The 27,375-nt window shown below is 35.1% G+C and overlaps 3 protein-coding genes across 3 annotated transcripts in view; 2 read left to right on the top strand and 1 right to left on the bottom strand.

Annotated features, from left to right (window-relative positions):
* Window positions 1–26,382, top strand: LOC142345130 (proton-coupled zinc antiporter SLC30A1-like). Its single transcript, XM_075397217.1, has 9 exons — window positions 1–134; window positions 852–990; window positions 3,408–3,607; window positions 6,775–7,001; window positions 7,650–7,819; window positions 24,119–24,237; window positions 24,709–24,938; window positions 26,134–26,312; window positions 26,378–26,382. The coding sequence occupies exons 1-9, from the start codon at window positions 18–20 to the stop codon at window positions 26,380–26,382; spliced, it is 1,386 nt and encodes a 461-aa protein (XP_075253332.1). The 5' UTR covers window positions 1–17.
* LOC142344913 (26S proteasome non-ATPase regulatory subunit 1-like) overlaps window positions 1–27,375 on the bottom strand; it is a 628,982-nt gene that overhangs the window by 145,677 nt on the left and 455,930 nt on the right. The window lies entirely within an intron of this gene.
* LOC142344911 (uncharacterized) overlaps window positions 26,316–27,375 on the top strand; it is an 81,113-nt gene continuing 80,053 nt past the window's right edge. The window contains exon 1 of the mRNA XM_075396970.1: window positions 26,316–26,441. Coding sequence (XP_075253085.1) covers window positions 26,384–26,441 — 58 coding nt within the window. The 5' untranslated portion in view covers window positions 26,316–26,383. The remainder of the gene's footprint in view (window positions 26,442–27,375) is intronic.

Below are 27,375 nucleotides of genomic sequence, written 5' to 3'. Positions count from 1 at the left end.
TTGAAGCGGACAGTGTTATGCATTTGCATGATGGTATTGTGAGCTTCGTGTCACTGGCGTCTCGGCTTGTGGGGTCCGAGAGCACGTCTCGCAACACATTCGGATGGGTCAGAGTTGAACCAATGGGCGAACTGGTGAGTGAGAGCTTTTCTGAATCAGTTTAAGCTTTAATTAGAGTCCGTCGCCAGGTATCAATTGGCACTTTAAGGGGAAGAGAAAAGTACTAGTAAGCGAAATCTGTTTTATAATCATACTACTTGTACACTTCTCAGCTGTAATTAGGGTACGCAAACCATCATCAAGTCAAAAAAAAGATGGTGTAGTTTGTTCAAACATGATAATGAAAACAAACTTTTCACGACGTTGTTAAATGGAGGCTATTCCCATCATCATCATCATCCCTTGAATTCTCTGTGAGGGACTAAGATTACAGCTTTTGAACAAAATGATTCAGTGATAGTGTATTCCAAGGTTGAAGTCCCAGACCGAACTGACCTCTGGTCAGACCATCTTCGAGCGTACGCCTGAGCAAAGTACCAAAGTCTCCAAGCGCACAGAAGTCTCATCAATTGTCAGGCATGGTCTCATCAGAGGTCATTTCGGTCTTGAACGGCTTGTTCAGAGGCAGCTGTGGGCACACTTCGAGCGCTCGAAAAAAATAGAGCCCACGATAGTCTGATCAGAGGTTACTTAGGCCACTTTGCCACATGTGATCAGTGTTTATTTTTGTCTGGGGAAGGCCTGATCAGAGGTCACTTTGGTCTGGGAAGGTCTGATCAGAGGTCGCTTTGGTCTAGGATGGTCCGAAGAGAGGTTTTTTTTGTCTGGACCTCAACCTGGGTTCTGTTCAGGTAGCTGCCGTGTTTGTGATGTCTCTGTCGTGCGGGGTGTTGCCACATGTGATGAGGATGGTGGTTGAGGGGGTGAGAGTGCAACACCTGGACACTATGCTATACGTCCTTCTAGCATCCACTGTCGTCCGCCTAACAGGTCACATATATAAAAATTGTTTAACAATTTATAGAGGACTTCATTTGTTATCTAGTTTGATCTTTCATATCAAAAAATTCATTTATACATTACTCTTTATGATCGAACGGGTCAATTATTTCCTCCCCAACTCCGGTTCACAATTTCGTTCGAACCCCACCTTACTGCTGGTGGTGAGGGTTAGGGGAACACCTATTTAGTAGAGCTTATTTTCGGTACAATCAAAAGTTCACGAAAAAACTTCACAAATGAGATATTTCATTGACGAAAGCGAGCAGGAGCGTCGTGATGGTTGAATGTGCTCCCGTGCGAAAGGGGTACAATTTTATCAAACTAACGATACGTTGCAGATGGTATTGCCCTCAGATACGACTGAGAACCTATGAAGAGATCAACCTGTGCTTTTGGAGAAGAATAGGTGTGCAAAAGGTGGCTATATCCACATCAGGCACAACATTAACTGCAACTCAATTAACAACTTGCTCGATGAAGTATCTGATAATGTCGAAGCGGAGCCCTGGGTTCAGACATTGCAAGGATAAATCCTTCGCAAAAACAAATACTAATAATGGCGACACTCAAAAAAATTTCAACGCTTATGGGCTGGGTCATGCACGCTTCAGTAAAGCCTCATTGATGTCAAAGTGTTTAATCCTTATGCTAAAAGTTGACCTTGCAATATACCGGATTCAAATGAATATCTGAATATTAGGAGACCATCAAGAACTGAATTATGAACAAAGAGTAATTGAAGTCGGTACGGCCATTTTCTGCCCATTGGTCTTCCGCACTGTGAGTGCAAAACAGTCAGCGTCGAAAACCATTCAAAGGTTGACAACAAGAATCAGCGCGAGAAATGAGGTTTCACATTTTAATGTGATTACATCCATCATAAAAAAAACTAGCCTCGCGTTCTGGGTGCCTTTTTAATCTGCCTCCATGGCGTACAATCAACGTGACGTCCAGTTGCCGGTGCTTCCATTAGAGCCAGAGTAGAAGAAGGGCTGTTGCTGTCTTAAATTACCTTATAAACTAATAAAATTTTGATTTACAATTACCCTGAATGACTTTTTAGTTCCTACTGCAACTCTTTTTATTCACTTTTATTTATCTATGACGCTTTGATGTTTGAATACTGTCAGATTTGGAACAGGTAAATAGGAGTTGAGCTTCCCTTTCTTTGATGACTGACTACAATATAAGAAGGATTCTATCTCTGAAATGACAGTTCTTTTTTCGAAGTTTCTCAGCTGTTTTTATATATTTCACGCAAAAAAATATGAATGATATCATCAAGCAAAAACTGTCATTTTGAAGAAATTTTCGAAGTTTGCTGATTTAGTTAGAGCTTATCAAATTTTTGGGTTATTCCTATTAATTTAATGCAATCGGCACTTATGAGTTATAGCTAATAAAACATAATTCTGCCTACGTTTGTTGCGATTAAAAAATAGATACAAGAAAACTTTTACCATTTTGTTAGGTTCATGTTTTTATATCAAGTTTGTTGCGGATTGGAGTTTTCCGATTTATTAAAAAGGTGATTATTTGGCCACTAGCACTGCACAATTTTTTATGTGAAAAATTGAGAATGGTTTCAGAAGAAAACCAACCGGTTGCAGACTATACCTACTGCGAAATTGAGCCAAACTCATCTTATTTGGAGCCAGACAGTGAGATACTTCTGAAAAAGTTTAATTTAATCGTCTTTTCTACATAAATGTTCATTTATTTCTTTAGAACAACATGCTTATTAATTTAGATTAAGTTTTTATTTGATATCATTCAAAATAATATTGGTTACTTGAAATAATGTTAAATACTGCTTTGATATTATTTTTTTGCTTGAAACATCTTTAAACTTTTTGCTATAATCTAATTTAATTGTTGCAGAAAAAAATCAAATATATAAATTTTTAGTTATTTGCTTAGTCTTAACAATATGACAGTATGAGCACAAAATAGTCCGAGTGGAGCGCAATAAAGTAAACAATATAATCACGGGTTTGTGAACAAAATTTCAGACATATCACTGGAACGGACCACAAACGCATATGTAAATTTCGAGATGGACTGAGATTGTATGACTGGAGATGGTTGAAACGTGCGCAGAAGTGATTCTGATCTGTAACGCTGTCATGAGAATAAGTGGTTTATAGAATCTTTCCTGTTCGTGCAACCCAACCCCCCCCCCCCCCCCAGCTTAGTGGGTGCATATTTTTTGCACCGTCCAAACGCAAGTGCCATTTTTTTTACATTGTTTGTGATCTGTAGTTGTGGGGTGCATAGCGCACTGGAGGAGGAGGGGGGGGGTTGAGGGCATAAGGGTAGAGTGCACAAACTGAAGAAATCCTATTTATATCTTTGACCTCGGCCTTGGAGACTGGTGCTATTGAAATAGTCTAATTTGTTTTCAGGTCTCTATCTAACATTTGAGATGCACCGCAAGCACATGACCCGCAAAGTGGCCAAAAGGACCATAGGAGTCCGAACAGAGAACAGTGTGAACAGTGCCAGACAGCAATACTCCTGTCACTACTCAGCTGTCAAGTGTCAGGTCCAGTTCAAACATGCCTCTGCTGCCATCAATAATCAGAAATCGACATCCAAAGCCATTGTCAGTCGTTTTTCTAATTCACTGATGATACTTTTCGGTAGCCATGCGGGGAACATACAAAGTGTCATTAATAGCCACGAAGCGATATGATTACTCACATCGTGTGGTTATATACAATTTGAAGAATTTTTCGCTTAAACCAATTCGAATTGTATTGGTGAGCTGTCTTTTTACTTTTCGAATTGTATTGGTTAGCTATTGGTGAGCTGTCTTGTTGTGGCGTGATAGCCGAGAGGTAAGGTGTGTGGTTCACACGCCAATGATTGAGAGTTCAATCCCCTGCCTCTGTGAAGCTGTCTGTGTAAGGATGAGCTCTTACTTAACCATAGCTTCAGGTTGACCATTGCCTGACCAATGTTGGCTGCAATGATGATACCACGTGAAAGTTTCAGACGCAAAAAAAGTGGCTATAGTCACCAAAAAAAGAGCAATTCTGCTCATAAAAAGATCAGTCTGAAATGTGGGGAATAATAAGAAAAAGGACAGCTGAGAACAGACCGCTATGGCCTAATGCTGTTCCGCTGCGATTACGCAGGAACCACAATCATTATTATTTACGACTAGAAGAGAGTTTTTAGGAGTGTCTTTTTTTAATTCAATAAGTTTTTGGATGAAATTAGCCCAGAAAACGAAGGCGTTTCCCTTTTGTTTTTGTTGTCTCATTTTCAATTTTAAAGGCTTTAATAAGCTAGAATAATATAAATATTTTGAATTTATAGCATTTTTATGTTTTTGGTGAGTTGAATAAGTTTGAAGGTTTACAACTGCTTCTCGGATTATATGGCTATTTTAGTGACTCTGGCACATATGTTTTTGTTGCATATCTTAATTAGCTGAATTGGATCTCTTTTCATCACTTCTACCCCTCTGCTGCTTATTTGTGTACATGATGTCATTTGTTCGTCTTTTTAGTTTTTTGGCCAGTCGTGAGTTTTTGGCCAGTCGTGAGATAAACGATACGTTACTTACTCTATTGATGTAAATAACTTCTGCTGTCAATTATTAAATCTATATTGAGAATTTACATTGCAATTTAAAAGAAATACAGCTCATCCCAACTAATTTTTTAATTGCTCCCCAAGTCCTGTTAGTCCTTTTTATGCGATTTTTCGCTCGACCTATTTTCAGTCTGACCCATTTGACTTTTCGTACTCAAAAACGGGATAAACAGGTATCACCCAGCGGGAATTAATTTCTCTTAGAGAACCTAATGCTCACTACCCTAGTGCAAAACGAATACCAAATTTGCAAACATTTGCAAACTTTTTTTCGATAATGCCAACATTGTGAATATTGCAAATTATCTCTTCACAAGGTCATATTAGTAAAATTTTGCAAAATAATGTCAAGTTTGCAAAAATTTGCAAACGGTTGGAAGAGTTTGTTCCGGTTGAGCTCTGCTTAATTTAGCAATGGGACTTTTTTTCCTAACCACTTTTCGGAGGTTGCTTAATTCAATTGAAAAATGTTTAAAGGATACCTTGTAAAGGATATATCACCCTACAATGCCAATTTCTAACAATAAGAGACAAAAATATTCAGACCTGTTTGCAAATATATGTAAAATAATAATGCATTATATTACAAAATTTGCAAATTTCTTTATAAATAATTGCAAAATTGATATTATAATTAAACTAGGGTTGTCAGATCACTATTCAGCTCACTAGTTTCCAAGCATCTCTCAGAGCCTTTCAGCTCACTAATCTCCACATCAGAGATCTCCTAGTCCCCCAATCCCCACTCCTGCACATCGTTTAGTCCATAAAGGTCCCGTGCATTCAAAGAACCCCTCCCCCCCACCGCCCCCCACCCCCGCTGCGCTCATCTCTTCAATTCTGACCTCTTCACCTCCCGCTGCGCCCCTTCAGGTAAACTAAGACTAGCCTCACAAAACCGTGGCTAACTACTGACAAAGCCAACCGCTCGCCGGTTGTTCAAGAGCAATTTGCGCGACGTTAGTTCGTTATTTTCATAAACTTTACTACTTGAAGTGAGCACTGTTCATCTTTCTAACCAAATTGTCTTATTTACCAAAAATCTAAACAGTCTTAATGCCGACTGTTGTCCAGCAAACAGGAAGCTATGTTTTCAATTATTTGACAGTTCGTTTAGTACAATTAAATTTAAGAAAACTACTAATAAACATAAAATGGCATCAGGCAAGTTTTTCAAACTTGGAAAATATCTGATTGAAAAAATTGAAAAAGCTAGTTTTAGTTGTTTAATTGAGTCTTTTAAATTGTTCTCAAACAAACTTTGTGGCAATTATGTTAGTCTTAATGTTTTTTATACAATTTTCAACACTAGCATTTTTGAGTAATCTTTTTTTTGTCTGACCAACAAGTCTTCGCGACTTGTTGTCTTAATGAAACAGTTAAATTAGTAAAGCAGGGTGGCAATAACATGCTGAGCTTTTTTCGTTTAGCTTTATTAGTCTCAAAGCATGCAATTCGCAAAAACTGCTGAGGATGCAGAAAATCATGTGAAGAAAAATGATTTAAATATTTAACCCTCACCTCACACTTCACTTCGATGTTTCAAAACTTTTAGATGGCGGCAGGTATGTTTATAACATTGCCGTTCTTTGTCAATTGCTTTGACAATAAATTTTTAACAATTTATTAATACTGTCGTCCATTTTTATGCGATTTTAAGGCTTGTCCGATTTTTCGTCTCGACTTTTCATCCTTAAAAACAGGATAAACACGTGAAGCCCCGAGGGCATTAGATTCTCTTAGAGCCTTATGGCTCATTTGTCTCTGAGTATGTCATCCACTGAAGCTTTATAAGAGATAAATTCATCATGTGAAAGGCAGTTCTTAGATTTTGATCGTTCCGCCTTTAATATTTTGACTCACAAACCACGATCAAAACTCTACCAACCCAAGATCGAGATTCTCTCTCAAATTTTATCAGATTACTCCAGGCAAAATTATCCTACCATCAGACCTCTCAAATCATTACAAGAAAAAATACTTTGGTCTGAGTGTTCATAGTTCATTTGTTTGTTCATAAGCATCTTCAACTTCTCATATTGTCAGACTTTGACAAATTTTTGCTTAAAATCGAATTTAACCAACAATTTTAGCTTTTACTCTGAATAAAAATTAAAAACAGAACTTTAATGAATATCGCAAAAAAATGACTGACAAGCTTTGATCCAGGCTAAACCAAGTGTGATAACCGGAAAGAGTCCGCTGCTTCCAGTGATTCCGGAGTCACCTTCAACGGAGATTGAGGAGATTTCCTACGCAGAGAACTTCTCTCTTCGAAAGACAGTTGTTCACTTGCAGGCTCACTTGTGCAGTGTGGTGTTTGGGTTGGTTGTGTTGGTAGTTTTGTCTGAAGGACGCAGAACCAGCTTGACCATTGGGTCCATCCCTAGTGATTTGTTAGTACTTTTTTAGGAACCTCGGAATTATGTTAATTATGCTGATTCTAGGGCAGTTTTTTATTGCCCACTAATTTTTCTGCCCACTAAAAATGGGGCGGCATTACTTGGCCAATGTCCAAAAAATCTAGTATAAAGATTAGAATTGCAAGCGTGTGTGGAAACGCGTTAGACTAGGATAATTTAGGTTAAATTTTCTTCAAAATTGCATATATGTGCACTCACATTTCACAATGCGTGTTTTGGGTTAGCGCGTAAACTTGGGACAATCTTTTGTCTCTAATTTCTTTTGGAGGGGAAAGAGTATATATACCCAGTTTAGTGGGCATAAAAATTTACGCCCTCTTATTGTAAATGATGCTTTTCACATCAAAAGTTACGCTTTTTCAACATATTTTCAAAATATATTCAGACACATCGCTACAAAATGACCCTCTCTTCAAAAATGGCCCTATTTTTACATAGTTTGTGTAACTTTTTAATAATCATAACCGAATTTTACCGAATATTATCATATCGCCATTGGATTTGTCAGAAAATAGCGAATGTCAATGCTGTCATTTAAAATATTTCTGGGAAAAAACTTGGACCTCTCTCTTCACCTTGACCTTTGACCTTAACTTTGAACTCTCTGTTCATTGATTCCAGATTCCTGCAGAGTGTGGAGCAGTGCACAGGTGTGTTGATAACAGTGATCAACTGTCTCAGAGTGTGTCCAGTGCTGGTCAGGATATCCATGGTATTCATCCAGTCTGTTCCTCAGTCCATAGACATGAACTACCTCAAGAAGAGACTCGCAAATGTTCATAATGTCACAGGTTACCACCTATATAACTATATATTGTGATATAACTACTGCTACAATCAAAGAAGGTTCTTACAAAAATTTTTGTTAATCATTTCTCTCAGAAATATCGATGTTTATTATTAATAGCCGCCCTCATCTTCTCAGCCGGCTATTATAGCGCTCCTATTTTTACAATTCAAAGAATTTAAATTGTATTGGGGCGCTGTCTTTTTTTTAAGATCTGTTCACACATTTTTATGATTTTTGAAGTCAAATTAGAGTAGTGATTTTGGTCACGCCGAAACAAGAAATGGAGCGAAAAAGCGAGCGGTTTTGCGGCGAGAAATTTTTTCGCTCTAAATTTAAAGTAGAGTGAGAAAATGGTGTTTGAACAAAAATTCGCTTTCTCGCTAGTGAATTTTTGTTCACATGCGGCAATTTCACTTTGATTTTTACAGTGTTTTCGATTTTTTGGATCGGACTTTTTTCGAAATGGTTTTCCCAATCCATTCATAGTCCATTCTTGGTCTAGTTTTCTGTTTAGTCAATGAAAATTCTTTGAATTGTGTGTCAGGACTTGTCCTGCTATGTTTTTTTACTTCGTCGAACTTTTTTTCGCTTTACCATTTTGCCGCTTTTTCGACATTTTGCGTGAAATCTTTTTGACTTCTCTAGGCTAGTTTTTCTCTTCTCTCATTCTGCTAAAAGTGAGTTTGAACATCAGTTGCTCAGCAAAGCAATTCAAAATGAACAGAGTCAGTATAAAAAATTGAAGTCAGAAATAGAAACGGGATAAACCCATAAAGCCCAATTTTAGATGCCCGCTATTTGAACGTCCTTCCTATAAGTCTTAGTTACCATCTCCTATGCTTATTGGTATTGATAGTAGTCCCTGTAGCCTCTCTTTAAGAAACAGAAGTATGTTCAATTACGATATGCCATCAAAATAAATCGGACTTAAAAAATGTTTTTGTACAAAAAATCTTTTTTTTCAATACCTTCTATTCTTTCAATCCCAACCATGCTTATTGGAATCAACGGCGGCTATTTTCCGGCAATCTGCCGGGTATGTTTAATTGCTCTCGAAAGAAAATCGAAGCAATTATTAGCAATGTGTTAGTCTTTTTAATGCAAAACTTTTCGCTTGAGCATTTTGCGGTTTTCTTCTAGAACAATCTTTGACTTCTCAAGTGACTTTCTCGCATTTGTTCTTCATTTTTGAGTGATCTCTATTGCCTAACTCCGAAGTAAAGCTTGTTGCTAAAATAATATCGATTGCAGCATAGAAAGACACATTTTTCATGACTTTGATCTTTCAAAACGGGATAAACAGGTAAGTCCTAGTGGGCTATAAGTTTCATTAGAAGCCAGATAACAGCTTAGTAGTCTTTTAGCTGCTTAGAGTGCTGAAACTGCTAGGAAGGTCTAATTTTAAGGTTAAAAGTTCATTTTTAGGAGTTGAGCCCACATTGAGGCAATTTTTCACTTTTTGCTATATTTCTAGTTTTTTGTTTGATTAGTCTTGAATTGACGTTTGTCAAAGTTGATGAAGATTTTTTGCAAGATATAATTACTTGCTATGGCCAAACTATGAGCTTTATGTATTGGTAATGCAAACATATTCACGACAAATGATACTAATTTTTCAAGTTTTTTCAAAAAATCTGCCATTTTTACAGCCTCAGAGACCATAAAACCTCCTCGAAGTTGTTGAAATATTTTGTTGCGTCAATTCTGATGGCAGTGGACAATTTTCAGTATTCTAATGTCACGGATGCAAATATTGAAAAAAAAATGTTTTTTGAAGTTTTTTTCTAAAATTATTGTCAGTTTTTGAATTTTTCTGTCCTCAGTTGCCAGCAAAATTTCCTTTAGCGTTTGACCATAGGTCTCTTTAAAATTTTTTGGTCGCAGTGAGATTGTTTTCCATTTTTCGTTATCACGTAATTTAGCAATTTATTAATAAAATTAGCATATTTTGCAAGTTTTTTGAAAATATTTGTTTTTTGTTCACTTCTTTTTTCCCACTTTTCTGGATTGGTATAGTCCTTTAAGGTTCGCTAGTATGTTTTGCAGAATGGCTATGGAAAATATAAAGATGAAATAAACCTTTTTAATGTCACAAATTTTTGCAATTTGTTGATAAAAATTGAAGTCTTTTCAATGTTCCTGAAATTTTTATGTCATGTCTTTAGTTTATCGACCTTTATGAGCTAATGAAAAATTTTTGGGGCTTAACATTGAGCTAATAGACGTTCTATGATGGAGACAGTGATATCGTTCTGAAGAAGCTGATATCAAAAAATTTAACAACATTTCTTTAAAATTTGAAGTTGTTTTTAAATTTTGTTTAATTTTGGTCAGTTTCAAAGTGTATGGAATGTCACGGGCCGATGAAATTGTTTTAAGTCTTACTGGATAGACTTTTGGACAGATTCTGGAAAAAAAGTGGTTTTGAACTTTTTAATGTTGCGAAAATAAGAAACTTTCTGTTAATTTTCTACTTTTTTAAAAGTATTTGTCAAATTTTCCTCCTTTGCTATTTTTATTAGCCAACGAAACTTCTTCAAGACCTGTGCTTGAGATAGTGTATAATTTTTTGGATCAAATTTGGCTTCAGGTTAAAAGCCTCAAAAGTGTTAGCATTGATTATGTTCCTGATTAATTTGTTTCATTTTTGTTTCGCAGCATTTGGGATTGTATTTTTTGGCTGATGCCGTTTAGCTGATCTTCTGGTCAGAAAAATTAATTCTAATTTATCCATCCAATTTTTTGGACTATGTTTCAAGATTTGGTTTGCAATGCTTTTTGTAAGATTTTTCCACCTTTTTCATGTCTTTGAGCTTTCAAAGCAGGATAAAAAGGAAAAGCTCAGCGGGCATCAAACTTTATTAGAGGCTCCTAGCCTTGATTAGTAGTTCTTTAAATTTTTAGGGTGGTGAAGCTACTGGGAAAGCCGTAATTCAAGGTTGCAATTTTTCTTTTTTTTTCTTTGTCGATTTTTCCGTTGTAACAGATTTAAATTGAGGTTTTTAAAAGATTGATAAAGGTCTTTTACAAGGATTATTTACCAGAAAGTTTGCCTATTTGTAAGCGAATCAACTCTAGGGTTTCACAATGGTTTAATAAACTTTTTATTGGCCATGGATTGGTTTTCAACATTTTAACATAACGACTTTTAGCAATTTTTTTGATAAAACATGCTACTTTTGACAATTTTTGTCAATATTAATGTTCTGCTAGCCCCACGGGCTGAAGACTTGACTTTGATAATAGTTTACAGCATAGTTGCTGGGGTTAATCGAGTGCTTTTCAACACATTAATGTAACGATATTTAGCAATTAAATGACTCCTGAAATCACTTAATGAACTTTAAATTTTGTGAACAGTTGTTAGTTAAAGATCAATAGTGGCCAAGTAACCTCAGGGGGCCAAATAACCTCTTCATGATTTTGGTAATAAGTTTACAGCATAGTTTTCAATGGCACTAAAACTGTTTTTAACGTTTTAATGTCACGATTTTCAGCAATTAATTGAAAATGCTTACAATTTTTATCAATTTTTCTAATAATGGTGACATTTTTGAGCGTTTCTTACCTCAACGAAATTCTCCTATATGGTTTGATAATAAATTTTTGAATAGTTTTTATCTGCAATGAAATTGTTTTCATAATTTTGGTATCACAAAATTTAGGGGCTTTTTTTGCTATTTTTTCCATTTTTTAAAACATTTGTAATTATTCAATTTTTTCTTGTCTCAGTGCTCAGGTAAAACCCGCTAGGGTTTGCTAGTTTGCTTTTGCAAAGGTGTTGGGGACAAAGGAATGGTTTTCAACTATATTATATCACAAATTTGTGCAACTTTTTGTAAAGTTATAAGTTTTTTTCAAAGCCTCTGGAAATTTGTGCCATTTTTTTTAATTTATCGATTTTTATTGGCCAATGTCAAAAAGTTCTCAACAGCTTTAAATTGGGTTACTGGATAAGCTCTGGAGGGAATCAAATGGTTATGAAGAAAATTTCTGAAATTTTGCAGCACTTTTTTAAAACTTGCAAATATTCTCAAATTTTTTAATTCTTTGAGTAACTTCAATACGGGCCAATGGCCAAGAAAAGTTATTTAGATCTTTCAGATAGGTCACTATATACGTTTCAGAGAACAATGATTGGTTTCGAAATTTTTATATAGCCAAATTAAGAAACCATATCTAAATTTTGCAATTTTCAAGCTTTTTTACAAAATTGAAAATTGCAAATTGAAATTTTGCAATTTTCAATTTTCAATATTTTTTAAGCATTTATCAGGATTCTTCATTTATGCTATTCTCAATGGCTTTTGCTTGGGTGAATGGGTATGTTTAATTGGATCATACTTGGATCATTCAAGGTAAAAGCTTCAAGAGTTTAATTAATTTTTTACTTGTTTAGATTTTTTAATTTTATCTTATCGATTTTGAAATTGTTTTTCTTTTTGGCAGGCTTGTTCAACTGTTCTTCTGGTCAGGTACAGTAGTTTTAAGTTTTCGATCAATTTTTTGGATTGAATTTCGGGACTTCTCTGCTATGTTTTTTAATTCGTCGTCTGCATCGATGACTCTTGCGACCATTAACTTTTTGACTTTCATTGACTTCTACTGCTTGCAGTTAAAATTTGTGTGCGTGACGTCATTTTTTCTGCTTTGGGTTAGTTGCGTGACTTTCCTCACTCAAAAAATGACTTCTGAAATCACTTAACGAACTTTAAACTTTATGAACAGTTGTTAGTTAAAGATCAATAGTGGGCAACAAAGTAGTGCCAAACATCTGCCCTAAATCTTGAGTTTTAGCGTCTTGAGTTTTTGATTTCAAATATTAATTTTTGAAAAAGCTCTGTTAGGGCTTTTTTTCTTATAGAGCGTATGCGTCTCATAAAATTGACAGTCCAAATCTAACGCAAAAATTCTAGTGTTCTATTAAATGACTGATGGTCAATCTGTCTATCTTATTTCTTTAGTTGTTTCAATTCCATGGAAGCCCACAAAAGTTTATCGCGGCTATTTTCCGGCAATCTGCTTGCTATGTTTTTCAAAAATTTACTTTTCTTTATTTTCCATATCTTGCGCTTGTTCTCAAAATGGGGTACCAAATTTTGAAATTAAGCCCGTGGCCAGCATAATAGCGATCGTTAGCGAGTCAAAATCTAAAAGGGGTTGAGGTTAGTGGTGAAGATTGCAAAACCACCCCGAAGAACCTCTATTTTTCACTCATAAAAATTTATCCAACTCTCCCCCTGGGATAAATTGCTCGCCTGTCCATCAGTTTGTCCGGCGTTAGTTGTTTTGTGATTGTGGATTTAAATGCTTTTACTTCTTTCTAGTTCTCAATGGACCTTGATCAGCTCTCATAGGGTAATGAGAGTAGTACATTTCAAGTATGGGGCTCGGCAAAACAGCTGTAGAGCGCTACAACAGGCAGATTTGCCTGATTAAAAGGCAATTCTCGACCAGACCATCATCATCATCTAACCTATAGCTTTCATTGACTTCGCTCTCTGAGGTTAGACTCCGTGAGCCTGAAACTACTATAATCAAAGTGGACTCTCACCTGTCGTTTGAGAGCTATTTGTCCAAAAGTAGTTTTTCAAGTGTTTAATAGCCGCGTCCTCAATTCCAGGCGGCTATTAAAGCGCTCCTAATTTTTTTTTGCAATTCAAAGAATTTGAATTGTATTGGGGCGCTGTCTTTTTTTCAAGATCTGTTCACACATTTTCATGATTTTTGAAGTCAAATTGAGTGGTGATTTTGGTCACGCCGAAACAGGAAATGGAGCGAAAAAGCGAGTGGTATTGCGGCGTGAAGTTTTTTCGCTCTAAATTTAAATTTGAGTCAGAAAACGGTGTTTGAACAAAAATTCACATCTCGCTAGTGGTTTTTCGTTCACATGCAGCAATTTCGTTTGATTTTTACAATTTTTATTTTCAATCTTTTGGAACGGATTTTTTTCTAAAGCGTTTTCCCAATCCATTCATAGTTCATGCTAGGCATTGTTCTTTGTTTGCACCAAATTTCCATTTCTCGCTACTGGTTTTTTTGTTCACATACCTCATTTTGACATTGATATTGTTTTTTTTTAATTTTTTTTATCTGAGTTTTTTAGAAATGGTTTTCCCAATACACTCATTGTCTGCTTTGTTTAGTTAATGAAAATTTTTTGAATTGTACGTCAAGATTTGTTCTGCTATGTTTTTTTTACTTCGTCTAACAGATTTTTGATTCGTCTTACTCTGAATTTTTGGAATTGACTTTTTCAATGCCTTACCTCACTCACAGAAATGACTTCCGATTTCACTTATGGAACTTTAAACTTCATGAACCTTCACTTGTTAAAGTTCAATAGTGTGCCTCTAAGTAGTGCCAAACATATATGCCCTAATTCTTGATTATTAGAGTCTTGAGTGTTTGATTTCAAATATTAATTTTCGGAATGTTCTCCGTTTGTGCCCCCAGTACGTTATGCGCCCCCCAGTTACAGAGCACGTTCCATTTTATAGTAAGTCGTTATGTTAAAAATATTGCACGTGCATCTAAGGGGTGCAAATAATATGCGCCCACTAAGCTGAGGGGGCACAAATGAAAAAGATCCTAGTTTTGAAAAGCTCTATTAGGGCTTTCATTTATAGAGCATACGTGTCTCATAAAAATGACAGTCCAACGTTAACCCAAAAAGTCTAGTTGTTTTTTAAAGGACTGGTGGTCGATCTGTTTATCTAATCTCTTTAGTTGTTTCAATTCATGGATAGCCCCAAGCGTCTATCGCGGCTATTTTCCAGCAATCTGTCGGCTATGTTTTTTTCGTTTTGGCGAATAAATTTACTATCTGTTCTTTACAAAACGAAGTAGGAAAGAGACTTGAGATTGAAGAAAAAGTTATCTTAATCGTGTAATCAAAATAAATTGTTTGCAAGCCTTTTTCAAGGTTAATGTTTCAATGCACCGTTGTACCCTTTCTTTCAGCAGAATTTCAATCTGATTCAAATAGAAATTGTGTACAACAAAAACCTTACCAATTGATATAAAAAATTGTTTTTCTCATGCGGAGAGAAACTTGTTGTCCTAGGGTTTGTCGATTCTTCTTCTCTTTGCAGTTTGTCAATTTTTTTGTTTGAAATCTTTTTGGAGAAAAATTAATGCTGGTTAAGCAGTTCAAAATTTTTGGGAAAAAAAGTTAATTTGAAAAGAACTTTATAGGTTTTATTTTTTTGTTCTAATACCTTTGGGTCCATTCCATTAATGTTAAGTGTATAGGGAAGTTAAGACTTGTTGATGAAACGTTGAGCTTCACCAAAAAGAATTAAAAAAAAGAGAATTTAGAAATTTTACAAATTTTTTTGTTTATTGAAAATGTATTGCCTTTAAGTTAGTTGATCAGAATTTTCAAAATATACATTCAACCAGATATCTAATTTTGCATGCAATTATATGAATCAAGAGCTTTGGAACAGTTATACGTGTTGATTCTAAAGAATATCATGGTCATTTTTAGAAAAAAAATTGTGACCACGTTAAACACCGCCGGAAACAAAAAAAATCGATACAGCACTTCAGTTGAACCTGTTTTAGCTCGTAAAATTAACGCACAAGTTAGTACAATTACAATTGAACCGTTAAAGTGCGTTTTGGAATCTCTTAGAGGAAAACAGAGTCAACTAATCAAACGAACGAGAAGCTTGCGATCAACAGAAAGATCAAGAACAAAATTTCAATTAATTTACGCTTAGTCAAATTTTTCCAATATTTATTAATTTTTTTGCAGTCCATATGGTAATGCCAAAAAATTTCTCAGCTAATCATGTCAACAATATTTATTACAGTTCTCTAGCGTCTATCGCGGCTATTTTCCAGCAATCTGCCGGCTATGTTTTTTTTCGTTTTGGCGAATAAAATTACTATCTGTTCTTTACAAAATGAAGTAAGAAAAAGACTTGAGAATGAAAAAAGTTATCTTAATCGTGTAATCATAACAAATTGTTCACCAGCCTTTTTGCAGGTTCATGTAAAAATGCACCGTTGTACCCTTTCTTTTAGCAGATTTTGATCGCGATACAAATAGAAATTGTGTAAACAAAAATCTTACCAGTTGATTTTAAAAAAGTTGTTTTTCTCATGCGGAAAGAAACTTTTTGTCCTCGGGTTTATCGATTCTTCTTCTCTTTGCAGTTTGTCAAGCCTTTTGTTTGAAATCTTTTGGGAGAAAAATAGATGCTTGTTAAACAATTCAAAATTTTAGGACAAACTAGTTACTTTGAAAAGAACGTGATTGATTTTATTTTTTTGTTCTAATACCTTTGGGTCTATTCCATTATTGTTAAGTGTGTAGGAAAAGTTAAGAGTTGTTGATGAAACGTTGAGCTTCGAAAAAAGAATTACAGAAAAAATATTTACCAATTTTACAAAAATTTTTGCAAAATGAAAATTTATTGCCTTTAACTTAGTTGATCAGATTTTGCAAAATATACATTCAACCAGATATCTAATATTGCATGCAATTATATGGATCAAGAGCTTTGGAAAAATTAAACGTGTTGATTCTCTAGAATACCATGGTCATTTTTAGAAATAAAGTGTCACCACGTTAAACATCGCCGGCAACAAAAAAATCGATGCAGCCCTCGAGTTGAACTTGTTTTAGCTCGTGAAAAAGTTTTAGTTCGTAAAAAAGTTTTTTTAGCTCTAAATTTAAATTTGAGTCAGAAAACGGTGTTTGAACAAAAATTCACATCTCGCTAGTGGTTTTTCGTTCACATGCAGCAATTTCGTTTGATTTTTACAATTTTGTTTTCAATTTTTTGGATCGGATTTTTTTCTAAAGCGTTTTCCCAATCCATTCATAGTTCATGCTAGGCATTGTTCTTTGTTTGCACCAAATTTCCATTTCTCGCTACTGGTTTTTTTGTTCACATACCTCATTTTGACATTGATATTGTTTTTTTTAATTTTTTCTATCTGAGTTTTTTAGAAATGGTTTTCCCAATACACTCATTGTCTGCTTTGTTTAGTTAATGAAAATTTTTTGAATTGTACGTCAAGATTTGTTCTGCTATGTTTTTTTACTTCATCTAACAGATTTTTGATTCGTCTTACTCTGAATTTTTGGAATTGACTTTTTCAATGCCTTACCTCACTCAAAGAAATGACTTCCGATTTCACTTATGGAACTTTAAACTTCATGAACCTTCACTTGTTAAAGTTCAATAGTGTGCCTCTAAGTAGTGCCAAACATATATGCCCTAATTCTTGATTATTAGAGTCTTGAGTGTTTGATTTCAAATATTAATTTTCGGAATGTTCTCCGTTTGTGCCCCCAGTACGTTATGCGCCCCCCAGTTACAGAGCACGTTCCATTTTATAGTAAGTCATTACGTTAAAAATATTGCACGTGCATCTGAGGGGAGCAAATAATAAGCGCCCACAAAGCTGAGGGGGCACAAATGAAAAAGACCTTAATTTTGAAAAGCTCTATTAGGGCTTTCTCCTTATAGAGCATATGTGTCCCATAAAAATGACAGTCCAACGTTAACCCAAAAAGTCTAGGGATTTATAAAAAGACTGGTGGTCGATCTGTTTAACTAATCTCTTTAGTTGTTTCAATTCATGGAAAGCCCCAAGCGTCTATCGGAGCTATTTTCCAGCAATCTGCCGACTATGTTTTTTTGTTGTTTTGGCGAATATAACTACAATCTGTTCTTTACAAAACGAAGTAAGAAGGAGACTTGAGATTGAAGAAAAAGTTATCTTAATCGTGTGATCAAAATAAATTGTTTGCAAGCCTTTTTCAAGGTTAATGTTTCAGTGCACCGTTGTACCCTTTCTTTCAGCAAAATTTCATCCTGATTCAAATAGAAATTGTGTACGACAAGAACCTTACCAATTGATTTAAAGAGTTGTTTTTCTCATGCAGAGAGAAACTTTTTGTCCTCCGGTTTGTCGATTCTTCTTCTCTTTGCAGTTTGTCAATTTTTTTGTTTGTAATCTTTTTGGAGAAAAATTGATGCTGGTTAAGAAATTCAAAATTTTAGGACAAATAAGTTAATTTGAAAAGAACGTTATTGGTTTTTTTTTATTCTAGTACCTTTGGGTCTATTCTATTATTGTTAAGTGTATAGGAAAAGTTAAAAGTTGTTGATGAAATGTTGAGCTTCGCCGAAAAGAATTACAAAAAAGAGAATTTAGAAGTTTTACAAATTTTTTTGCTAATTGAAAATGTATTGCCTTTAACTTAGTTGATCAGAATTTTCAAAACATACATTCAACCAGATATCTAATATTGCATGCAATTATTTGGATCAAGAGCTTTGGAACAGTTAAACGTTTTGATTTTAAAGAATATCATTGTCATTTTTAGAAAAAAAAATGTGACCACGTTAAACACCGCCGGAAACAAAAAAAATCGATACAGCACTTCAGTTGAACCTGTTTTAGCTCGTAAAATTAACGCACAAGTTAGTACAAATACAATTGAACCGTTCAAGTGCTTTTTGGAGTCTCTTATAGGAAAACAGAGTCAACTAGTCAAAAGAACGAGAAGCTTGCGATCAACAGAAAGATCAAGGATAAATTTTCAATTAATTTACGCCTAGTCAAATTTTTCCAATATTTAATAATTTTTTTGCAGTCCATGTATTAAAGCGAAATACATTTCTCAGCTAATTATATCAACAATGTTTAGTACAGCTCTCTAGCTTATTACATGTTGATGAACCAAGAAATATGGCATTTTTTGATGAAGAGACCTTTTATTTTTTCTTTCATATGAGACTCTGGGCTAATTTGATCTTCAAGTTCAGTAAAGTTGATGTTCAATTTAAGCGCTGACTCTATCTGTTCCACTGAGACACCTACGAGCTGGGCATGGGAATGCTTGTCATCTCCTTGTAGTCTTTGCAAATGAACGTCATCGTTATGTGATTTTGTTGACTGCAAAAAACAATTTATATTAATAAAAAGAGTTAAAAGTTTGTTTAAATTTCTCAAATCCACTCTAACCGTAAACCCACACACTATTGTCACCTCCCTTCAAACCCCCACTCCACTCCCCACCGCGCGCTCCAAGGGACCGATATCTACCTTTTTTCTCCTTCTTTCATTTAATCTTAAGCTTGCCTCCCTATGCACTCAAAAAAAAGACTTCTGAGGTCAAATATGGAACTTTAAATTTTATGAACATTTACTTGATAAAGTTCAATAGTGTGCATCTAAGTAGTGCCAAATATATTTGCCCTAATTCTTGATTATTAGAGTCTTGAGTTTTTGATTTCGAATATTAAATTTGGGTTCTTCTCCGTTTGTGCCCCCAGTACGTTATGCGCCCCCAGTTACAGAGCACGTGCCATTAAATAGTAAGTCATCATGTAAAAAATATTGCACTTGCATCTGAGGGGTGCAAACTGAAAACATCCTAATTTTGAAAAAGCCTATTTGGGCTTTCTCCTTATAGAGCTTATGTGTCTCAAAAAAATGACAGTCCAAAGCTAACCCAAAAAGTCTAGTAGTCTATTAAAGGACTGGTGGTTGATCTGTCTATCTAATCTCTTTAATTGTTTCAATTCATGGACGGCCCCAAGCGTCTATCGCGGCTTTATTCCGGCAATCTGCCGACTATGTTTTTTTGCTTTGGCGTCCTTTTTTGGACGTTTCATAAATCAATATTTAAAGACGAATAAAATAACAATCCGTTCTTTAACAAATGTAGTAAGAAAAAGACTTGAGAATGAAAAAAACGTTATCTTAATCGTGTAATCAAAACAAATTGTTTGCAAGCCTTTTTCAAGGTTCAAGTCTCAATGCACCATTGTACCCTTTCTTTCAGCAGATTTTGAACGCGATCCAAATAGAATTTGTGTACAACGAAAACCTTAACAGTTGATTTAAAAAACGTTGTTTTTCTCATGCGGAGAGAAATTATTGTCCTCGGATTTATCAATTCTTCTTCTCTTTGCTTTTTGTCAAGCTTTTTTGTTTGAAATCTTTTTGGAGAAAAATAGATCCTTGTTAAGCAATTCAAAATTTTAGGACAAATTAGTTAATTTGAAAAGAACGCGGTTGATTTTATTTTTTTATTCTAGTACCAGTGGGTCTATTCCATTATTGTTAAATGTATAAAAAAGTTAAGAGTAATACCGTGACTTCTTGGAATTGACTTTTTCAATGACTTACCTCACTCAAAAAAATGACTTCTGAGCTCACTTATGAAACTTAAATTTTATGAACATTTACTTATTAAAGGTCAATAGTGTGCATCTAAGTAGTGCCATTCTAATTCTTGATTATTAGAGTCTTGAGTTTTTGATTTCGAATATTAATTTTGGGTTCTTCTCCGTTTGTGCCCCCAGTACGTTATGCGCCCCCAGTTACAGAGCACGTGCCATTAAATAGTAAGTCATCATGTAAAAAATATTGCACGTGCATCTGAGGGGTGCAAACTGAAAACATCCTAATTTTGAAAAAGCCTATTTGGGCTTTCTCCTTATAGAGCTTATGTGTCTCAAAAAAATGACAGTCCAAAGCTAACCCAAAAAGTCTAGTAGTCTATTAAAGGACTGGTGGTTGATCTGTCTATCTAATCTCTTTAATTGTTTCAATTCATGGAAGGCCCTAAGCGTCTATCGCGGCTATTTTCCGGCAATCTGCCGACAATGTTTTTTTTGTTTTGGCGTCATTTTTTGGACGTTTTATAAATCAAAATTTAAAGACGAATAAAATTACAATCTGTTCTTTACAAAATGAAGTGAGAGAAAGACTTGAGAATGAAGGAAACGTTATCTTAATCGTATAATCATAACAAATTGTTTGCCAGCCTTTTTGCAGGTTCATGTAAAAATGCACCGTTGTACCCTTTCTTTCAGCAGATTTTGAACGCAATTCCAATAGAAATTGTGTATAACAAAAACCTTACCAGTTGATTTAAAAAAAGTTGTTTTTCTCATGCGGAGAGAAAATTTTTGTCCTCGGGTTTATCGATTTTTTTTCTCTTTGCAGTTTGTCAAGCCTTTTGTTTGAAATCTTTTTGGAAAAAAAATAGATGCCTGTTAAGCAATTCAAAATTTTAGGACAACCTAGTTACTTTGAAAACAATGTGATTGATTTTTTTTTGTTCTAATACCTTTGGGTCTATTCCATTATTGTTAAGTGTGTAGGAAAAGTTAAGAGTTGTTGATGAAACGTTGAGCTTCGAAAATAAAATTACAAAAAATTATTTAACATTTTTACAAAAATTTTTGCAAATTGAAAATTTATGGCCTTTAAGTCAGTTGATCAGAATTTGCAAAATATACATTCTACGAGATATCGAATTTTGTATGCAATTGTATGGATCAAGAGCTTTGGAAAAGTTAAACGTGTTGATTCTAAAGAATATCATGGTCATTTCTAGAAGAAAAAGAGTTTGACAGTATTAAACATCACCGGAAACATAAAAAATCGATACAGCCATTGAGTTGAACTTGTTTGAGCTCGTAGAATTAACGCACTATTAGTACAAATATAATTGAACCATTCAGTTGTTTTATGGAAAATCTTTTAGGAAAAGCAAAGTCGACTAATCAAAAATTCGAGAAGCCTGCGATCAACAGAAAGATCAAGGTTAAATTCTCAATTAATTTACGCCTAGTCAAATTTTTCAAATATTTGATAATTTTTTTGCAGTCCGTATGGTAATGCGCAATAAATTTCTCAGCTAATCATTTCAACAATATTTTTTACAGTTCTCTAGCTTATTACATGTTAATAAACCAATAATTATGGCAATTTTTTTGATGAGAGACCGTAAATTTTTTTCCTCTGAGACACTAGGCTAATTGGTTCTTCAATTTCAGTAAAGTTGATGCTGAGGTAAAGCGCTATCTGTTCAACTGAGACACTTAAGAGCTGGGCATTGGAATGCTTGTCATCTCCTTGTAGTCTTTTCGACGTATTTTGCAATTGAATGTCATCGTTGTTTGATTTTGCTAACTGCGAAAAACAGTTTATAATAATTATACTAATAATAAGTAAAAAATGTTTGGCTAAAGTCCTCCAATCCACCCCAATCGCAACCCCACACACTATTGTCACCTCCCTTCAAACCCCCACTCCACTCCCCACCGCGCGCTCCAAGGGACCGATATCTACCTTTTTTCTCCTTCTTTCATTTAATCTTAAGCTTGCCTCCCTATGCACTCAAAAAAAAGACTTCTGAGGTCAAATATGGAACTTTAAATTTTATGAACATTTACTTGATGAAGTTCAATAGTGTGCATCTAAGTAGTGCCAAACATATATGCCCTAATTCTTGATTATTAGAGTCTTGATTTTATGATTTCGAATATTAATTTTGGAATCTGCTCTCTTTGTGCCCCCAGTAGGTTATGCGCCCCCAGTTACAGAACACGTGGTTTTTTATAGAATGTAACCATGTAAAAAATATTGCAGGTGCATCTGAGGGGTGCAAACGGAAAACATCCTACTTTTAAAAAGCCCTATTAGGGCTTTCTCCTTTCGGAGCTTATGTGTCTCATAAAAACGCCAGCCCAAAGCTAACCAAAAAAATCTAGTGGTCTATTAAATGACTGGTGGTTGATCTGTCTATCTAATCTCCATAGTTGTTTCAAAGCATGGAAGGCCCCAAGCGTCTATCCCGGCTATTTTCCGGCAATTTGCTGACTATGTTTTTTTTTGTTTTGGCGTCCATTTTTGAACGTTTCATGAATCAATATTTAAAGACGAAAAAAACTACAATCTGTTCTTTACAAAATGAAGTAAGAAAAAGGCTCGAGAATGAAGAAAACATTATCTTAATCGTGTAATCAAAACAAATTGTTTGCCAGCCTTTTTCAAGGTTCATGTTTCAATGCACCATTGTACCCTTTCTTTCAGCAGATTTTGAACGTCATTCAAATGGAAATTGTGTACAACAAAAACCTTTACCAGTTGATTGAAAGAAAGTTGTTTTTCTCATGCGGAGACAAACTTTTTCTCCTCGGGTTTTTCGATTCTTCTTCTTTTTGCAGTTTGTCAAGCATTTTTGTTTGAAATCTTTTTGGAGAAAAATAGATCCTTGTTAAGCAATTCAAAATTTTAGGACAAATTAGTTAATTTGAAAAGAACGCGGTTGATTTTATTTTTTTATTCTAGTACCAGTGGGTCTATTCCATTATTGTTAAATGTATAAAAAAGTTAAGAGTTGTTGATGAAACGTTGAGCTTCAAAAAAAGAGTTACAAAAAAGAGAATTTAACAATTTTGCAAATTTTTTTGCTAATTGAAAATGTATTGCCTTTAACTTAGTTGATCAGAACTTGCAAAATATATATTCAACCAGAAATCTAAAATTGCATGCAATTATATGGATCAGGAGCTTTGGAAAAGTTAAACGTGTTGATTCCAAGGAATATCATGGTCATTTTTAGAAAAAAAGTGTTACCACGTTAAACCTCGCCGGCAACAAAAAAAATCGATGCAGGCCTCAAGTTGAACTTGTTTTATTTGTTTTATTATTATGATAAATTTTCAATTAATTTAGGCCTAGTCGAATTTTTCCAATATTTAATAATTTTTTTGCAGTCCGTATGGTAATGCGCAATAAATTTCTCAGCTAATCATGTCAACAATGTTTAGCAGAGTTCTCTAGCTTATTACATGTTAATAAATCAAGAAATATGGCATTTTTATGAGAGACCTTAAATTTTTTCCTCTGAGACACTGGACTAATTTGTTCTTCAAGTACAGTATGGTTGATGTTCAAGTTAAGTGCTGATTCTATCTGTTCCACTGAGACACTTACGAGCTGGGCATGGGAATGCTTGTCATCTCCTTGTAGTCTTTTTGACGTATTTTGCAATTGAACGTCATCGTTATGTGATTTTGTTGACTGCAAAAAACAATTTATATTAATAAAAAAATTAAAATTTTGGCTAAGTTTCTCAAATCCACCCTAACCGTAACCCCACACACTCTTGTCACCTCCCTTCAGACCCCCACTCCACTCCTGCTCCCCGCGTTCCATGTGCCCCATATCTATCCTTTTTCTCCTTCTCTCAGTTACTCTTAAGCTAGCCTCCCTAAGCACCAGTTAGCTACTCACAAAGGCAACTGTACAACAGTCACTTGAGAGCAGTTCTCTCGATGTAATCGGATTTTTTTTGAGAAAAAAACAGACGTTAACTTTCACATGTCAATACAAAAAAGGATAAGTAGCATAATGTATAAAATCATACCATCGTTAAACTGTACACTAAACTATCACCACGTCAGTGTTGGTGAATATTACCAAACTCTTCTCTTCAAAATTTGACTACCATTTGTGTTAACTTGGTCAGGTGTGCATGAATTGCATATTTGGAGACTGAGTGTGGGTGGAGAGAGGGATGAGTCACACCTCCTGTGTCACATGCATGTCACAATGAAACACATTTCTCACTTCAGTCAAGTAGAACGGGTAACTTTCTCTCTTTTTAATTGCTCTTGAACGAAGTTCATAGCAATTATTGTAAACGTGTTGGTCTTTTTTAATGCAATTTTTCGCCTCTTTCTTTTGAGGGTAACCGCCTCTTTCTTTCCCGGGTCGAGGTTTAGCGGTGAATTTTTGTAAGAAATGCGGTTAATTTCGGGGTGAATTTTTGTAAGAAATTCGGTGAAATGCGGTGAATTATTTCTTCTCTTCGCATTCAACGCTTTCACTGCATTTCTTACATTAATTTACCATAAAAGTCGATGCGGTAAATTTTTGTAAGAAACGCGGTGAATTTTTTTTTTCACCGCAATCACCGCATTTCTCACAAAAATTCACTGCATTCACCGCATTTATTACAAAAATTCACCGCATTTATTACAAAAAACAGAACGTTACAAGTTCCAAAAGTTTACAAATGAAGCGTGAAACAAATCACCAAATTTTTTGCACGACTAGGACATACGTGCAATTCTACGAGATATGAGTGTTAACTTGGTCACAATCCAGCCAGAGCCAGAAGGTGTACCTTGTAGTGCAGGGGTTGTCACTGGACAGGTGAAGGAGAGGGCGGGAGGGGTGCTCAACAAATGTCTGCTTGATTGTCCCCCTGAGTCGATCAACAGCTGTCGGCAGAGACAGTGTTGTGGTGGAAAAGTTAATCCTTATATTGACATTGCCCAATTTAGGTATGTAAACCCACGTGACTCTAATTATATACTTTCCGAGAGATGATAACGATTCTTTCTGAAATACCTTTACAAGATCCTGGTTAGGCAAATTTCTTATGATCATCAATGAAATTTGAGGTCTTGGTTAAAAAAAATAATCTTATCAGCAATTTTATCCCGATCGAAAAAATTTCAAATTGCTCATTATTGTTTAAGTCAATGTTACATGCTGTTTTCTAATCCTCTCATTTTTAGGCTTTAAGCTAAATTATACTAAACTTACAATTAATCTAATTGCACCCCTAGACGAGCAATGATGGTTATCTTACAAGATCTTGCAAGATTCTTGCAAGTAACGTTTATCTTGTAAGATCTTGCAAGATTCTTGCAAATAATGCTAATCTTTCAAGATGCAAGATCCGGATGCTTACCTTGCAAGAATGTTTCAAGAATCTTACAAGATAGACGTCAGAAATTGTTAAAGAAAAAGGAGCAATTTTAAGCAACAATTAACTCAAAAATCATGTTCTCTTATGAGTTCAGACCATTGAAGGGAGCTCTCGGTTCAAAACAGAAACTTTCATATCATTTCAGCCTTCAAAAATCTGATTTGAAAAAATCATTTCCATAAAAAATTGTTTATTGATGGTTTCAATGGTTGATTCTGTACAAACAAATGTGAATAGATTGGTAAATACTGGAAAGGTCCTTAAAGGTTTGCTTGTAGCGCCAGAACCCCCAACCCTTTGCGTGGCCCCTTTTGCGCATTTTGATGATGTTTCTATTTATATGTGTTAGCCTTAGCAATTTTAGGGTCTCTCATTTTTCTTTGGAGGTTAGAGAATAGGTCAAATCCTATTCTCTAATCTTCAAAAAAGCTAAAGAGGCCCATGCAGCAGCTAAAGGCATGTTTCCGGCGCTTCTTGCAAGACAGTTATCTTGCAAGAATCTTGTAAGATGGTCGGTTATCCTACTGTTGCATTTCGGACGGTTATCTTGCAAGACTCTTGCATTTCGGACGGTTATCTTGCAAGACTTGCAAGAGTCTTGCAAGATGATGCAAGATTCTTGCAATATCTTGCAAGATAACCATCCTCAATCAACCAGGGACACTCCTTTGTTTCCAGTTTTTGTTAGATAAAAGTAATTAACTAGTAACAACTAAATGGGCTACTAAAATATACGAAATTAATAGCGCAATTATTGGTTTCAGGCGACGATCAGAGTCAATCAGCATCGTTGAACATCACCTTCTGAAACGTCTTCCAGTCAGAATGTCATCACCACGCTGTCATCATAATAATCAACAACAACACCATCATCATCACCATCAGAACCAGTGCAGACATGGAGATGTTGAATGTGGGGGTGGGGGTGGGAGAGGGGGTGGAGGTGATCACGCATGTGATCATCAAAAACATAAGGAAGTGTTGGAGAGATTGAAAACTGACGATCAGGTTGAAATGAAGCATCAGCATCAGCATTGCCACCAAACTGAAGACAAAACAGAGCAGAGCGGAGGTAAGCTGGAAAACCAAAAAAAAAATTGTTTCCTTTATATATGTAAGGGCACCAAGCTGGTAGCAGCTGTCGAAATCAAGAGTGCTTTTATGAGTTCTTGTCAATTTTTTAATTGCTCTCGAATGAGAAGCACTTATTGTAAACATGTTTGCCTTTTTATCCAGATGTTTCAATTGACCGTTTTTGCGCTTTTCTTCTAGAATAATCATTGACTTCTCAAGCGACTTTTTCACGCACTTCTTTCTGTCAATTATTTTGTTCAAATGTGTTTCTGCTGCACATCAATCGCACATATTTAGATGGCGCTTTTTTGTACTTTGTACTCAGAGACCAAATTATTTCACCTAAATTATTTTTGCTTAACTATATTTCAAAAAAGAAAATTTGAATAACGTGAAAGGATTTTCAATAGCCGCCGTCAGCCTCAAAGGCTATTAAGGCGCTCTCCTTTCTTACAATCCAAAGTATTTGAAATGTGTTGGGGCGCTGTTGCTTTTTTTACAACTCAAAGTCGAAAATTTGTGGATCGTCTTTTTTTAATCGTTAACTTTTTGAAGTACATTTAAAACAGGATAAAAAGTCAATGCTGCATGTGAAAACTAAGTGTTTAGTGGTCAAACGGCTCTACGAATTGAAGAAGTGAGCAAAGAAATAGTGAGTGTTCTGTTCCTGGCGTTTTTTGAGAGAGCGATAAAAATAAGTGTAAAAAATTTTGTAGAACGAGGAAAATTTTCTGATCCAGCACAGTTTTCTCAAAGCAGTTTTCAGTCTTCTTGTCAAAGGTGTTTCTCTCATTTTTCAAGTGCGCTCATTAAGGGCTCTCATTAAGTTTCTTAGTCCTCTTTTTAGATTTCTCTTATTAAGTGCATTTGGAAATAGTATGACTTTCGGAACCAAATAGCACACTTTTAGATTGAAATCTCATCTATTTTCA

This window comes from Convolutriloba macropyga, chromosome 8 (genome assembly GCF_964194025.1).
Source record: "Convolutriloba macropyga chromosome 8, txConMacr16.3, whole genome shotgun sequence".
NCBI lineage: Eukaryota > Metazoa > Xenacoelomorpha > Acoela > Convolutidae > Convolutriloba > Convolutriloba macropyga.
This window is presented reverse-complemented; position numbering and strand designations above follow the sequence as displayed.